Consider the following 16,533-nt stretch of genomic DNA (forward strand, 5'->3'; position numbering starts at 1 on the left):
TCTTGGGAGACGTGCGCACGTGCCGCAGACGGTTGTTCACACAACCTCGAGATCTACGCCAATAAACGCGCCCCATCGTTACCAGTGTACGCGCCTCTTCGTTGATAGTGTAAGAGGGCTCACACTGATGCACCTCCATACAGGTGCCAAGCGACTGTTTGCCAGAAAAGAGCAAGAAGACAGAGTGATGTACTATACCCATCTGCTTTTTTGACCAGACGTATCAGACTGGACTTGACAGAGAAAGGAGATAAATAAATACACCAAATAATATTACAAGCGGCGTTCGTATTTTCGCTGCATGTTTTGTGCTTAAGGATAGATCAGACTACTACAATGCTCGGGGACTGCCCAGACCACTACAATGCTCGGGGACTGCCCAGACCACTGCAATGCTCGGGGACTGCCTAGACCACTGCCGTGCTCGGGGACTGCCCAGACCACTGCCGTGCTTGTGGACTGCCCAGACCACTACCGTGCTCCGGGATTGCTCCGATCACTGCCGTGCTCGGGGACTGCTCCGACAACTTATGTGCTCGGGGACTATCCCGACCACTGCTCGAAGAATGGTTCTCCTTGGCTACATGTGATTTGTACTCACATACAGTTGAGAGACATTTATTTAGACCTTGCTACAAGGCTCATACCTCGCCTTACAGCAAGCTCGGGGACTATGTCGGTACGATGCACCTGCCGGTGCATCTCGTTTTTGTTTGTACGATAATTGGGTTCTCAACTTAACTAGGAATTCTTTTTAGACCCTGGCACCACGTGCCTACGTCATCTACTACCAGGCTCGGAGACTAAGTGGGCACACTTCACCTTACGGTGAATGTGTTTTAATCGACCCCTATGCTTTGAATGATTGTAAGGATTATTAATGTGCTCGGGGACTGTCCCGACCACTGCTCGGAGAATGGTTCTCCTCGGCTACATGTGATTTGTACTCACATACAGTTGAGAGACATTTATTTAGACCTTGCTACAAGGCTCATACCTCACCTTCCAGCAAGCTCGGGGACTACGTCGGTACGATGCACCTGCCGGTGCATCTCGTTTTTGTTTGTACGACAATTGGGTTCTCAACTTAACTGAGAATTCTTTTTAGACCCTGGCACCACGTGCCTGCGTCACCTACTACCAGGCTCGAGGACTAAGTGGGCATACTTCACCTTGTGGTGAATGTGTTTATTTTTCGACCCCTACGTCTCTGACGTTCAAGGACGCTATGCTTCAAGACTGCTTACATTTCTTTTCAGAAATACAAGTGGGCACACTTCTCAGGACGGAAATCTTTTTCTTTTTTCTTAAGAGCACCATACATTCTTCGGACAACTTACTTCTCTGGCGATGACGGTGGTCAGAGGTATAAAGGACTCAAGCCTTACTTGTCGGAGAAGGTTAAAATGGCGTGTCACAGCATAATACATGGTGCTCGGGGACTAGCTGTGGGGGTATTAAGCCCTATACCCTTATGGCTAAGCTTGGGCCAGCCCAGATCGATGGATCCGGTCCACCAAAAGACGATGTGCGGCCCAGCCAACCTGATCGGAGTCCTACACAAGGAGTCAAGGCGGATTTGGCGATCAAGCAAGATCCTGGTCGGTTAGAATAGGAATCCTTATCCGGCCATATATGGCAATTGTAACTAGCTAGGATTAGTTTCCAGATCTGTAACCCTACCCCCCGGACTATATAAGGCGGGCAGAGGATCCCTCTAAAAAACATCTCTCATTGACATACAACAATACAAATCAGACGCATGACGTAGGTATTACGCCTTCTGGGCGGCCGAACCTGGATAAAACCTTGTGTCTGTCTTGCGTCACCATCTTGTTTGTGGCTTGTGCATCTGTCTGCCGACAATCTACTACCTTGGACATACCCCTAGGTAGACTACCGACCATATTTCATCGACACTGGCGATGATCGAGCATCGAGGAGCGAGGAGTCCCCCGTATCGCTGGCGATGTCCGAGCACCAAGGAGCGAGGAGTCCCCGGCGTCGATGGTGATGTTCGAGCATCGAGGAGTCCTCGGCGTCGCTGGCGATGTCCGAGCACCGAGGAGCGAGGAGTCCCCGACGTCGCTGGCGATGATCGAGGACCGAGGAGCGAGGGGTCCCCGGCATCGCTGGCGATGACCGAGCACCGAGGAGCGAGGAGTCCCCGACGTTGCTGGCGATGACCGAGCACCGAGGAGCGAGGGGTCCCCGACGTCGCTGGCGATGACCGAGCACCGAGGAGCGAGGAGTCCCCGGTATCGCTGGTGATGACCAAGCACCGAGGAGCGAGGAGCCCCCCGCATAGGTGGCGATGTCCGAGCACCGAGGAGTCCTCGACGTAGGCGACGAGGTCCGAGCACCGAGGAGTCCCCGACGTAGGCGGAGAGGTCCGAGCATCGACGTAGCTGACGACGTCCGTGCGGTGAAGTGTGCCCACTTAGTCCTCGAGCACGAAGTATCCGTGCACTGAGGAGTAACCGGTGTAGCCGGCGATGAAGCACGAGCGACGAACAGTCTGGTCAACTGGTCGTCGGTGAAGTGAGCATTGAGTAGAAGCAACCGGCAAATAGTCCGATCATCTGGTCGGCGACGAAGTCCATGAACCTAGTAGTCCGACCAGTTGATCGGTGGAGAAGTCCGAGCACCAGGTGGTCCGATCACCTAGACGATGATCCTACAACACAAACATGTAGAACGGGTAGTACATGATGTAAAAATAAATGAACTCGGTAGAAAAATCAACAATGGCGATGAAATAGCGTAAATAGCTGAAGATTTATTGAATATAAACCGCCCGAACAGTTAGTGTGTAGTTGAGTCACCTGTCCTAGCTAGCCTGTTAATCATAACGCGGAGCGCGGAGCCCGTGCACATGTAGGAGGAACAAGCGTCGCTAAGGAGCCACTGCGACCACCCATAACGTAGAGGACAGACGCTCGTGCATATGTAGGGAGGAGCAGGAGACATGGCCGTCTCGGGAGGCGTCCGAGTATCAATAGGACCGTTCGGGGGTTCAGAAAATCGTTTGGAGAGCAAACATGGAGAAAACAGTTCAGAAAAACATTATGGCGATATACGAAAATTAGAGAATATTTAGAAGAATATTAAAACGTGACTTAGCTTTAGACAAAAAGTCTGATCGGTGACGTATGGCGTTATCTGGTCGGCGTTGACGGCGAACACCCGGCGGGCGGTGAGTTGTTGGTGAAGACGACCTCGAAGGTGATTCCGAGATCGGATCTGCTGTCACGGGGGCTGGTGTAGCAGCGATGAATCGTCGTCGTGGACCGGCATAGATCTCCACGAGATTGGTGACGAGAACGCGCTGTTGATTTGAGGTCCATCTCACATTAAACCTTAAAACTAAGCTAAAGTGTTTTAAAGTTTTAGAGCTCTAGAGCAATTCCAAGAGACACTATATCATTTATAAATGCTAGGAATATAGATTTTGGTGAAAAACTACCGTCCAACAGCTTTTATAAATGGTTATCCAAATATAGCTATCTTCTATTCCAGATTTTTCGCTATAAAAAATATAAGATAAGAATGGCTCTCTAGAGTACACATGAGATATAAAAAAACTGTTGGAGAGTGAAAAGATATAGAAAATAATTTTTATGCAAATGAGTCTCCAAATAATAATTTAGCGGTAACTAATCTCACGGCTAATTATTATTTTTTAATTATTGTTTTTTTAGCAAAACTAATCATTGGTACCGGAGGCCCGGAACTACTGGGCCTAATCCGCTTCAATACTCGGCCCACGACGCAACGGGCCCGTTCGGATTTCGGAGCCTTCCACTCCCCGGTTCTGCAGTTCGCACTACCCAGCTTGCCGAGGGGCCGCGCCGCGCTCGAGACCGAGATGGCGAGGCGGAGCCAGGCGGGCGACGCAACTGCAGGCGCAGCATCCCGGGTTCGGTTCGCGCCCACCTCCAACAACCTGCTCGTCTCCTCATGGGATTCGGTGAGAGCTCTCTCCCCGCCTCGCGGTTCCTTGCGGCTTAGGCATCCTCTCCTTGCCACTTCTGGCTGGGTCGAGTTTGAGGGAGATGGGAACAGTTCTAAAATTTATTTGAGGTTGCGGGGTTGTATTTTCAGTAAATCGCCCGAGGTTTAGCTCATTTCGGATTCCAATTTGGGCGCGCTCAGGTCGATTTGAAATTTTGGGGGAGATCGTTAGCGGTGTCTGATAGGTGTTTCCGTCCGATTCGTCGCAGGGGCTGCGGCTGTACGATGCCGACGAGGGCACGCTCCGGGTCAACGCGGAGTCGGAGGCGGCACTCCTCGACTGCTGCTTCGAGGATGAGTCTTCAGCGTTTGCTTGCGGCTCCGATGGAACTGTGAGAAGGTAAATTTAAAAACGGTTGCAATTCGTTTCTGGATTGTATCTTGAACTCGCATGCCCTTATAGCATTTCCATTTACTGTCTCTGGCTGCATGATAGCAGGAGTGAGAGTATGCTTTTTGTACTGATAGCCAAGTTCCACATTGTAATTCTGTGCATTACTGATGCAAATAATGTAGAGTTAAATGCATGAGAGGTCCTTGAACTTGTGAATGGGTGTCACTTAGGTTCATGAACTTGCAAAATGCATTTCTGGATCCATAAACTTGATAAGTGGTGCATCGTAGGTCCAGATTGGACACGTGGGCGTTTCATCCAATGTGGCATTGCCACTGTGGCGGTGACAGTGTCTAACGCTTTTCCCTCATCTTTTATTTTTTTTATTTTTTTTCTCCCCTCTTCTTTCTTCTCTGAAACTCGGAAACCTGCCGATGCAATTGGCCGTCAGCCGTCACCGCTGTAGCCTCCAGCGCCACTATTGCTGTCGTCGCCTCCTCTCACGACCTCCTCGGCAACCTCCATAATCACCACTGGCGCCTCTCTCCTATGGGCCCCTCTGTGAAACCCATCTAACCGCATCGGCACCCTCGCGCGTTCCTCTTCAGTGTGCCCTACGCGGTGCACAACGGCTATGGACGACGACGACGACGGCAGCGAGGTCACGCTCGACTTCGCTTCAACAACCTCATTGGGCCATCTGCCCATCCTGCAGACGGGCTCCCTTGCCCCCGGGCTGCACGGCACTAGGCCGAACAACCGCACGTCAAAGTAAGGTCGCCGGCGAGAGCGTTGATGCGGTCACGAGCCCACGACCGGGGAAATCTTCGATGACAACAGGGCGTTCATGGAGTGCGTGGAGAATCCTCGACCTGGAGGCCGGAGTAGCGGTGGATCAGCCTTGCACCGGCACAGCGCGCGCTGGTTGACCGCTGGTGGGACGCCGAGCTCGTCAAGGAGCTCGGCAGCTCACCCCGTGCGACCTCTGGATCAAGGACCTGATCGCGCTCCCGTTCCAGTTCTTCAAGCAGATCGTGCAGGTGCTACCGCGGCAGGGCATGAAGGAGAACTATGTCAGCCCCATCGTACTATTTTACGCGACCAATTTGGTGCTCTCCAAGAAAACTCACAAGTTCTGGGCGACCACGGCCCATGGACGAAGCCATCAACGGCGAGACCGACGCGAACAGGAGGGTCGCTGCGATCCTGGAGGGCATGATCGGGCAGTCGGTCTGCTCCGCTGCTCCCGGCCGATTCAGCAGCAGTGCCTGCGTGCGGTGCCAAACCTGTGGCGTTCTACTTTGCTCGCTCGTGCAGTTCGCTGGTGATCCGAAGCTCCAGCCGGAAAGACTAGGTGAGCTGATTAGAGTCATTCTCGGCCGGCGACTGAAAGACCCACAACCACTTATACGAAGCAATCAACACATATTTAGCAGTAATACAGGTGTTGAATCCTCGATCATGTGACATGTTTGAATTGTTGGCTTGTTGCTAACAAAGAAGAGGATGCCATACTCTTTTTGTTATGCTGTATAGCAGCATCGGGGTTTCATTTGTTCGGGGAGAAGGGGACGTTGGGCAGCCACCTCGATTGCCGAAAGCTGTCTCATGCATGCATGAGGCCGTGGACAACGAGCGAATGCTGCTCGGAGAGAGTGTTCTTCCGGTAGATCCGCACGGGCGGCCATCCCACCACGGGCCATGGCACCAGCTGCGCTCTACACAGATCGACATTTGATTTGACAACACCAGTTAAGCCTAGCGATTGGGGCTGCCCGGCCTAGGGGCATGCGGCCAGTGTGCGGCCTCTGGGATTGAGAGAGAGCGCCTTTGCAGGATGGCCCGATGAGGTTGTTGAAGCCAAGTTGAGCGTGACCTCACTGCCGTCGTCGTCGTCCATAGCCGCTGTGCGCTGCGTAGGGCACACTGAAGAGCAACGCGCAAGGGAGCCGATGCTGTTTGATGGATTTTGCAGAGGGGGCCGTAGGAGAGAGGTGCCGGTGGTGATGGAGGTTGCTGACCAGGCTGCGAGAGGAGGCGACAACAGCAATAGTGGTGCTGGAGGCTACCGGGGTGACGGCCTGAGTTTCAGAGAAGAAAGAAGAGGGGAGAAAAAAAAAGAAAGGTGAGGGGTTAAATGCAAAGTGTTAGACACTGTCACTGCCACAGTGGCACTGCCACGTTGGATGAAACGCCCACGTGTCTGATATGGACCTACGGTGCACCACTTATCAAAGTTTATGGATCCAGAAATGCATTTTGCAAGTTCATGGACCTAAGTGACACCCGTTGACAAGTTCAGGGACCTCTCATGCATTTAACTCAATAATGTATGTCTTTTGATTGAAGTGGTTACAATTAAGCAAAGGTCTACCAGTTACAATCTGTTAAGAACTAATCACAAATCTACAGTTTGACCTTCGGTTGCTTTCTTCAGATGACATTTAATGCTAATGCATGACAATGCAAATAAGGTATGGTAGTTCCATTTATCCTTGTTTTGTTTGCATATTTGCATTCATGGCATTATTTCAGTGTGACATTTATAGGATAAACAATAATAGTACTTTTATTTGGGGCAACTGCTGATTTACTCCACTAGCAGTCTAGCACTACTATATGTGCAACTGCAACTACATTGAATTAGAGAAGATTGTTGTGTGCCTGCTGCTGCTACTGATTTACTCTATCAAGTACAGTCACATTCTCCATGTTAACTTAGTTTAACTTCCTTTAAAAAAAATCCTTTTAAAAAACACTTAGTTTAACTGGAACCGTATACCATGCCCATTACGTTACGGGCAACATTGTCAGGTACGACTTCCACTCAGGTTCGCAGGATACAGTGGGGCACCATGAAGATGTGCTTGCCTGCATTGAGTTCTCTTTGATGACTGGTAAGGAAGATAGTAAACAATCTTATATCTTGATGATTTTGTGTTTGATTCCCTGGTAGTTCTCTGCAGCACCAAATAGCTCTATAGAACTGTATGTACATGTTCTCATCACCTGGTTCTGAAGTATTTGTATTGACCTGACATTTTGTTTGCACAAAATATTTTATTGTACTCAATTTGAACACCAATGTTGTATCTGAGCCACCTCAAATGAGTTCACTGAAATGAGCTGGATAGATTGTTTAGGTGCTATAGCTTTAAGTTTATATTGCCTTCTATTTATATTAGTACAGAATAGCTAAGGTCGGTTGCTGTGGGCTGTGGCAGCCGACATATTACAGCCCAAAACTAGTTTGACTAACTTAGCAGCTAAGCAAATATGTGTAGCGGAAACAAGAAGTATACTAACACAAGCTTTATTTTATAGTGCCACATTTAGAAAGGATTTTTTTTTTCATTCTTGAATCTTTATATGTAATATCACAACTGCCAAAGTTTATGTTTACTATTAGTATTGTGTTATATGTTTTTCAGGTCAGGTTATGACCGGCAGCCTGGACAAGAAGCTAATGCTTTGGGATTTAAAAACAAGAAATGTAAGCCCGAGTGGGACTATAATCTTAGATTCAGATGTGGCATCACTTTCGATATGTGGCATGTATATATTAGCTGCAGTTGCGAGAAATGTTTATTTTTATGACATGAGGAATCTAACAACACCAGTAAATGAAAAAGACTGTCCTCTGGAATATCCAATTCGATGCCTTCATGCTTCTCCAGAATGGAATGGTATATGCCCCCCTACCCCACCCACCACTATCTTCTTTTAATATTTCTCTGTTGTGTTTCTTCAAAGTAAGGTCTTGAGTCTGTCTTCATGAAAGCACTCACAAGAATCACTAAATTTTTGCAATATGTCATTTAACCAAGAATCACTAAATTTTTGCAATATGTCGTTTAACCTTTGTTGTTTAGCAAAAACTAGTGCATAGTTAATCATTTTGGGATCTTGTATGAGTAAATTGTTGGGTTTTAATCCTTACCTTCCAATTTTTAACAAGTGACACTGTCAAAAAACTGCACTCTTTATTCAGCCATAGATTTTAGATCCAGGTTTGACACCGTATTAAAGTCATTAATGCTCAGTCTTTGTTACTGTTCTTTTTTCTTAGCTTATGTTGCTGGCTCTGTGGATGGAGCTGTGGCATTGAAGTATCTTGATCGTGGAACCGATAGAGATTTGGGGTTAGTATTGTTACATTCTTCCATCTCTTTAGGTTATTATTTTTTTTTCTGTATCTTCCTATATATAATGATTAAAGACAGGGTATGGAAAGCTACCATGTCATGGAAGAAAAAAATTCTTATATATTGAGGCGATATATAAATTGCAGTTAGCATTTTAAGTATATTTTCTCATATATCCTATCATTTCTTATTAACCTGGTGAATTGTCTTTTTTTGCATTCATGTAAAACCTTTTCATACCTATAGTTGATTTCTATTCATATGTTTTGTAAAAGGACCAATCAGAACCAATATAAGCTACAGCCTCAAATTTGGACATCTTAGAGGTAGAGGGAACAAAGTAAGTCCCTGGAGAAAGTAATAGGCATCAAAGTGCAAGTGATCCTTTGTAATTCACTGGGATACCTGTGTTCTTGCAGATATGCATTTCGTTGTCATCCAAAATCCAGAAATGGAAGATCGAATCTGGTCCCTGTAAATTGCATCGCAGTTCATCCCTGGTAAGCTTTGTGTAAAGAAGTTCTATAGCTTTCTCAAACAACAACAACAACAACAAAGCCAAGTCCCAAACAAGTTGGGGTAGGCTATAGCTTTCTCAAAGTAAAGATAAATTCATATGTTTCTTGTCACCAGCAAGAAAACCTTTGTTACTGGAGATGATGAAGGATGCACTATTGCCTGGGATGCTCATTCGAAAAAGAAGCTGATTGAGGTGATATCAAGTTTTTCTTGAAAATATACATTTATTTCTTAATCTAAAAGAAGTTTTTGTGAGTGGTACTTAGATAGATCATTTGAGTGAGACGACTCTACTCTCTACTCTCTACCCATATTCTCGCCTGCTAAATCGTGTGTTGTATACTCTCCTTTTTCATACTGATTATTTTGTACCTTCCAAAAAATACTATTACTATCTGTCCCACAGATTCAGGGGCAAAAGTTATTTCTTAGTAAGAAAAGGATGAAGCGCAACAACATTGACTCCCCAGTCCCCACCCCCAAGTCTTTTCTCCTTGCGCTAATGTTTTCTTTTTGCACTCATTTAATTATTCACAAGTGCACTTTTTTGTTCTTTGATTTAGTGACTTAAAAATAACAGTGTTTACGATCACAGCTTCCAACCTATTTGGGCAGTGTGGCGTCAATGGCATACAACCATAATGGCCAACTTCTGGCGGTTGCCTCAAACTATTTTTTAGAAGTGGATAAAGAGTGAGCGGCTTCTAAACTTACAAGATGTTTATTAATTTTACTCATTACCATCAGATTTATCTTGAATGTTGTAAAAAAGGCCACAAACCAACATAATGTATCCATGCTCACACTTGAATCGTAGACAACTCCAGCAGGGGTGCCTTTGAGCTATCAGCTATTTAAATACCTAAATAGGCGCTTTAACACAAAAGTCACTTTTTCTTGCCACATGCAGGATATACTGCGCTCTTATTTTGTTGTCTTCAAGTCTAAGAATAGCACACCCCATTAGCCATTGCTTTCTCTTCTCCCTAAGCACCCATTCTTTTGTAAGCATCTCGCCTTCTACGTTGGGGTATGTGGTAGTATTTGACAGTGCAAGGGTAAAGTAATAATAACCATTTCTGAAAGAGTGATATCCTTCAATTGTTTGGCGAATCGTTGGCTTCAATTAAGTCATGGAATGCACAGAGGAGTTTTGTTTCTCGCTTCTGCAGCAGATTTTTGCATCCTAACTTAAAGCATTATATGTCTTCATCTCAAAGAAATCACCGAGCGTGTCTGATATTCATTTCATTTACTTCCACGTTTTCTTTGGCCAGGGTGAGCGACCACCACCAGATATTCATTGAAACTGAGGACTTCAAAGGCAAGTCCCGTGTGGGATAGAGCCTTCTAACAAAAAATGTTCTGTTGTATTCTTTGTCTAACATACATATTCAAGGTCACGAAGATGTAACAGCATGTTGTATTATGTTGTATGGCGAAGTTTTTTTTTTTTGGAAAAATATAGTATGGCTAAGCATTAGTTGTATAGATTAGTTACATCTAGTCTAGCTAGTCTGAGACAGTTGTGGTGTGTTGTATCTCTTTGAGCTTTTGAACCTGTATTGCTGTGCTGTTACCGCAGCCATCCCTGTTACGTTAGTAAACTGTCATTTGCTTTCAATAGGACCTGCGATGATCTCCTTTTCTTTTTTCTTAAAAAAACTTTACCCCCTCGATTCTATTTATAGTTCACTTCAGTTTTGTATGTCATAATTTTCTTTGATCAAGTTTTCAGAAAGATTATAGTTCACTTCAGTTTTGTATAAGTCATAATTTTCTTTGATCGAGTTTTCAGAAAGATATATTACCATATACAAGATCAATGAACTATTATATCTCATGAATAATTTAATGAAAATAATTCATTGCTGTAGATGGTTGTGTATTTTTTCTGAAAACTTTGTCAAAGTTAGAAACATTTTGACTTAGAATAAAACTAAAAAGTGACTTATATTTTGAAATGGATAGGTATAAATTAGTTGTTTTGGCCTCTTCACTGTTTTAATTTTTGTACTCGACAAGTGTTTAGTTGGTGGGTGAGGTTATCTTGGTGCTTGATTTAGCGAGCTTTTTGGCTTGCTTTCTCAAAAGATTAAAGCTTGCTTTCTCAGGAGAGAGATCCTGGTTCACCTGGGCTGGTAAGGTAAGGATCTATTTGGTTTGAACCTAGGCAAGACATGAATCCCAGACGTCCAATCAGTGCCGGCCCTAAGGGTAGGCCACCAGGTGCGACGGCCGAGGGCCCAAGCGGAGGAGGGGCCCAAGCCCAGGTATACAAACCCTCAGGTCCTATAGTCCATTAGGCATTAGCAAACTAATAAGAACAGAGACATAGAACTGGCTAGGCGGTCCAAGAAGACAATATTGACATTTATTTCCTAGTTTTCTTTCTCCACGACCCTCGGGTAGAGAGGATGCGAGGAGTCACGCTGCACACAACACACTCTGATCGTGAGTTCGGGACGTACGCCTTACACGCGTGGAGTTGGCGAGCCACGCCGTCGCGAAGGGCTAGACTACCAAAGACACGGACACGGTGCACGAGGACGGCAACTAGGCATGGCTCCACGACGACGACATCTTGATTCTTTGCTTCTTATGAATTGCGATCACCGATTAGTTGTTTAGGCCCAAGGTATTTTTTTCTTTTTTATTTTTAATTCAAATTAATTATTTGTATAGTATTGCACACTTCTAGTACTTTGTACCCATATAGTCATATTTTTTCTTCTAATTTACATGTTAGAATTTTATAATGTTACCTAATAAATGTTTATCATGGGTGAGAAAAGAAAACGAATATATTATTTTTTTTAATCTACATCATTCCTTGATAATTATTATACATCTACAAATATATTTCTTAATCTATATTGTTCCTCAATAATTATCAGACATGTTAAATTAAAAATATGTTATTGAATTTGCTTTCGTTTTGCAAGTAAAATTAGCGCCTATATATTATAAGATTTTATATATGATCAAGAGGGGCCGTTACGACGAGATCGCTGGAGGGCCCTTAAAATCCTAGAACCGGCACTGCGTCCAATTTTAGAGGCCTAAGGCTGAGATTGCTGCTGGCTGGGCTAGCCCTAAGTCTTGCTTGCACGGGCGAGGCAAGGCAAGCTCCAAACATGCCCTTAGACTTACACTAGGGCCTTGTTTAGATTGCTTCAAAGTTTTAAGTTTTTTCACTCTCTCTCCATTACATCGAATCTAGGGACACATGCATGCAGCAGTAAATGTAGATAAAAAAAATAATTAATTACACAGTTTGATTGTAAATTACGAGACGAATCTTTTGAGCCTAGTCCATGATTGGACAATAATTATCAAATACAAACGAAAGTGCTACAGTGCTAAATTTTTCTAACTCTTACCATCTAAACAAGGCCTAGAGTGTTTTTTTAATGAACATGCTAGAGATTATGGTTGCGCTTAAAAAATTAGGAGTCGAAGCTAAGCTATGACTTATGATTCTTGTGCTGAATCATAGAAAAAAAAAGATGGCCGGTAGCAGGACAGTGGCATAAAAGGAATATTGCTCATTTGCTCTTTGGAAGATGTTGTCTGGAGTCTTTGTCGCGTTTCGGACTTCCGGTGCAGTGGGCATCAGGGCATCCGCATCCGGCAGATGTGCATTGGGGCTGCCCTGGCGTGCGGCAAACTGCTGTTTTCAGCGATGAAAGCACGTTCGGCTGGTATTAAAGTCGACTGATAAACTGGTTGAAGTTAGTTTGTTGTGAGAGAAAAACATTATAGATTCTAGCTGATAAGTTACATTGCCTTGTCGCATGCGGAAGGGATTGGATTGTTCTCAGTTGTGTTTGTGTAGGTTGCATAGGGAATGGATTGGATTGTCTGAGCTCTGTTGCTCTCTTTATATAAAGGATTATGTACATCCGAATCTCTTATTTAGGCCACGTTTAGTTGCAAAAAGTTTTTTTAAAAAGTGCTATAGTAGCTATCACATCGAATCTTGCGATACGTGCATGGAGCATTAAATGTAGACGAAAAAAACTAATTGCACAGTTTGATTGGAAATCACGAGACGAACGTTTTGAGCCTAATTAGTCCATGATTGAATACTAATTGCCAAATAAAAACGAAAATGCTACCGTAGCCAAATTCCCAAATTTCACCCAGCTAAATAAGGCCTTACACAAATTTATGATATTGCCTTGTGAAACTTGTGATTAGCTACTTATTTTCTGGCTGATAAGTGCGGCCACAGAAGACTCACAAGTCACAACTCACAGGTCAGTTCTTGTACAGAATCAGATATTTGCATGCTTCTCCGATACGCAATCTCAAAGAAGATAATGGGCGGCTTCTCCGTGCCGCGAAAAGCCGGTGGTGCACCGGCACCGGCACCAAATTGCCGGAAGCGTCCAAGTCAAGAAACGTGCCGCCAGCCGCCACTGACGACGCACGGACGCAGCCGTTGACGTCGCGACGAAAGGGAGGCCCGGACGGGCCGCCGCACTGGGCTGCGCCGTGAAGCCCACGATCGGCACGCGCAGCCACGCCAGCGTCGCCGCATATAGGACTCGCGTGCTGCGCCCGTGCGGAACCCTAGTCAGCCGCTGCGCCGCCCCTTTCTCCCACCTTCGCGCGGCGCTTTACTCGGTGAGCGTCTGCCCTCGCTGTCCTCCTCTCTCTTTCTGTTCCCCTCGATCTAATCCGGTGAGCTGGGAACCGAGGGGTTCTGATGTGTGTGAGATTCTGGTTTTGGTGGCAGGGGCTTCGGTCGGTCTTGGGAGATGTCGGATTCCGAGGAACACCACTTCGAGTCGAAGGCCGACGCCGGCGCGTCCAAGACTTATCCGCAGCAGGCCGGCACTGTGCGTAAGAACGGCTACATCGTCATCAAGAACCGTCCGTGCAAGGTACATATCCTGCTTCTCGTCTCCCCCTTAAGTCCTCACTGTCGTCAGATTCAGTACATTTTGGACATGCTCCGTTTCAGCGATGTGCTGCTCTGCTTGCGTTGCTTATTGGTAACGCTGTTTTGTGCCTTCAGTGTGCTGGTTGTATTGGGGGATGTGTCGTTGCACTGGATATCTGATTGATGGTGCCAGGCAGTAATTGTGTGTTCCGAGTCAAGTTCCGTGGTCTGGTGTTATCTGTTGTGTGAGCCTTTGAGTTGTGACTTGTGAGGTAGCAGGTCAGTTTATTTCAAGCACCAAAATAGTGGCGTCTCGTTACTAATTTCCAACCCTTTTTCTTCCACGTCCTTAAATTTGAATTTCATTTGTCTTTTGCTTACTATGCCATGTGATTCCTTAAACTATTCATGTTCTGAGATCCTAGCTTCTATTGCGATGTCCTTTCTGTGCCCACTCTGCATTGAAAGGTTTAGTACTACCTTTTTTTTTAATCTTGGCTGCCATATTATTATATAGGATTTGTATTCTGTTATGATAGTTCGGATGATTATGTTGTCTCTTGGCTCCATTGTAATTGACATTCCTTGAGTTTGACTAAGTTTATAGAAAATATTATTAACATTTATGACTCCAAATAGGTATACTATGAAAATACAATTCATGGTGAATCTAACGATAATTATTGGGTATCATAACTAATATTATTTTTCATATATATTTAGTCAAAGCTGAGATAGATTGACTTGGTAGAAAGTTATAATTTTATCCTTTTTGGGACAGGAGTAGTACTCACATACCGTTTCTATCACTATACTTCGTTTCTGAATTGCCATGTTCTATATGTTCTGCTGATGTCATTCACATGCTCATGTTGGTGAATTGTGAGCTTGTAATTCTGTCTTGATCATTGGTTGGTGTTGACTAGTCTTTTGGTTCCTTAATTCTTGATAATTAATCAGTGTTGCTGCTCGATATCCCATTTGCATTTAGGACCTGTTTGGCACGGCTCCTCCTGAGGGGCTCCTCTGTTTTTTACTGAAAAACGGCTCTTTCAAGAAAACGTTTGGCAGGGCTCCTCTGGAGGAGCCGGAGCCGGAGCCGGAGAGGAGCCCTGCCAAACAGGTCCTTACTTGAATGTTGTAGAATCTGGACTTAAGGTCTTTATTGCAGGTTGTTGAGGTTTTAACTTCCAAGACAGGGAAGCATGGGCATGCCAAATGTCACTTCGTGGCCATTGACATTTTCAATGGAAAGAAGCTTGAGGATATTGTGCCCTCGTCGCATAACTGTGATGTAAGTGTAAACCATGTTTAGGGGGTGTTTGGTTCCTACAGGAAAATTTTAGTCCCTGTCCCATCGGATGTTTGGACACATGCATGAAGTATTAAATATAGACGAAAAAAATAACTAATTACACAGATTGTGGCTAATTTGCGAGACGAATTTTTTAAGCCTAATTAGTTCATGATTTGACAATGTGGTGCTACAGTAAATATGTGCTAATGGTGGATTAATTAGGCTTAATAAATTCGTCTCGTAAATTAGTCTCCATCTATATAATTAGTTTTATAATTAACTCATATTTAGTTCTCCTAAATAGCATCCGAACGTCCGATGTGACATGGACTAAAATTTAGTCCATGGAACCAAACACCCCTTTAGTGTTGTTTGTTCAGTTCTTACAATGTAATGTGTTTGACCATCTTTTATTGTACCATGTAGATTCCCCATGTCAACCGTACCGACTACCAGCTGATTGACATATCTGAGGATGGATTTGTATGCTTCTTTTGACTCTTCTAGTCACAGATGAAAATCTGCTCGTATTGATTTCTTAACTCTGTACATGGTCCATGGTCAACACATAATGCAGGTCAGCCTGCTGACTGAAAGTGGAGGCACCAAGGATGATCTTAAGCTCCCTACTGATGAAACTCTGCTTACCCAGGTTAGAGCTCTGAATCATATTTGGTTGTCAGCAGGAGCCTCTTGGCAAACTGTTTGGTCAGTTACTCCCCTGCTTTGCTAAGCACAGATTAAAGATGGGTTTAATGAGGGGAAGGATCTGATCGTCACGGTGATGTCTGCTATGGGCGAGGAGCAGATTTGTGCTCTGAAGGATATCGGCCCCAAGAACTAGAGCTGAGCTGCATTGCTTCTGCACTGGTTATTTATCTTGTCGTCTATTTATTTGGGAGGTGGTTGAGTTGATATATAAACGTTTTGATTGAGGGTAACATGAGACTTCTGTACTGTCGCTTTGTCTTTGTTCTCAGCGTTCATTTACATGTGATGAGTAGGCTATTCGGGCTTTTGTGTTGTCCAGTTTTTCTTTCTCTCTCTCTCCATCACATCAATTCTTTGACACATGCATAGAGTGTTAAATGTAGATAAAAAAATAACTAATTACATAGTTTGATCATAAATTACGAGACGAATCTTTTGAGCCTAGTTAGGTCATGATTGGACAATAGTTGTCAAATACAAACGAAAGTGCTACAGTGCCAAATACTGATTCCTAACCTCAATCTAAACAAGGCATCAGATAACTTTTGGGAGCGATTAAACTCTTGGTCTCTTGTACGATCTGTGTTAGACTGTCTCCAACAAGGAACTTATGTGGACATTT

General features: G+C 44.7%; 2 protein-coding genes across 2 annotated transcripts; both read left to right on the plus strand.

The window, feature by feature from the left end:
• Nucleotides 1-3,793: 3,793 nt before the first annotated feature.
• LOC136468630 (mitotic checkpoint protein BUB3.3) lies at nt 3,794-10,657 on the plus strand. The gene is made up of 9 exons (XM_066467153.1): nt 3,794-3,970; nt 4,224-4,354; nt 7,163-7,245; nt 7,780-8,034; nt 8,418-8,490; nt 8,913-8,993; nt 9,127-9,205; nt 9,608-9,705; nt 10,290-10,657. Exons 1-9 carry the CDS (start codon nt 3,869-3,871, stop codon nt 10,354-10,356), a joined length of 969 nt encoding a protein of 322 aa, XP_066323250.1. The 5' UTR covers nt 3,794-3,868; the 3' UTR covers nt 10,357-10,657.
• Nucleotides 10,658-13,382: 2,725 nt separating this feature from the next.
• On the plus strand, nt 13,383-16,165 carry LOC136468729 (eukaryotic translation initiation factor 5A-like). The gene is made up of 6 exons (XM_066467210.1): nt 13,383-13,644; nt 13,757-13,904; nt 15,075-15,197; nt 15,627-15,683; nt 15,778-15,852; nt 15,940-16,165. The coding sequence occupies exons 2-6, from the start codon at nt 13,779-13,781 to the stop codon at nt 16,042-16,044; spliced, it is 486 nt and encodes a 161-aa protein (XP_066323307.1). The 5' UTR covers nt 13,383-13,644; nt 13,757-13,778; the 3' UTR covers nt 16,045-16,165.
• The last annotated feature ends 368 nt before the right edge of the window (nt 16,166-16,533 follow it).

The sequence above is a fragment of the Miscanthus floridulus genome, chromosome 1 (assembly GCF_019320115.1).
Source record: "Miscanthus floridulus cultivar M001 chromosome 1, ASM1932011v1, whole genome shotgun sequence".
Taxonomy (NCBI): domain Eukaryota; kingdom Viridiplantae; phylum Streptophyta; class Magnoliopsida; order Poales; family Poaceae; genus Miscanthus; species Miscanthus floridulus.

Bases quoted from the DNA above. Each gene is read 5' to 3' on its own strand.
- LOC136468729 (XM_066467210.1), top strand. From the start codon at position 13,779: ATGTCGGATTCCGAGGAACACCACTTCGAGTCGAAGGCCGACGCCGGC. The intron at 13,905-15,074 runs GTACATATCCTG...TCTTTATTGCAG, and splicing joins TCAAGAACCGTCCGTGCAAG to GTTGTTGAGGTTTTAACTTC. The intron at 15,684-15,777 runs GTATGCTTCTTT...CACATAATGCAG, and splicing joins ACATATCTGAGGATGGATTT to GTCAGCCTGCTGACTGAAAG.
- LOC136468630 (XM_066467153.1), top strand. From the start codon at position 3,869: ATGGCGAGGCGGAGCCAGGCGGGCGACGCAACTGCAGGCGCAGCATCC. The intron at 7,246-7,779 runs GTAAGGAAGATA...TATGTTTTTCAG, and splicing joins TGAGTTCTCTTTGATGACTG to GTCAGGTTATGACCGGCAGC. The intron at 8,491-8,912 runs GTTAGTATTGTT...GTGTTCTTGCAG, and splicing joins GGAACCGATAGAGATTTGGG to ATATGCATTTCGTTGTCATC.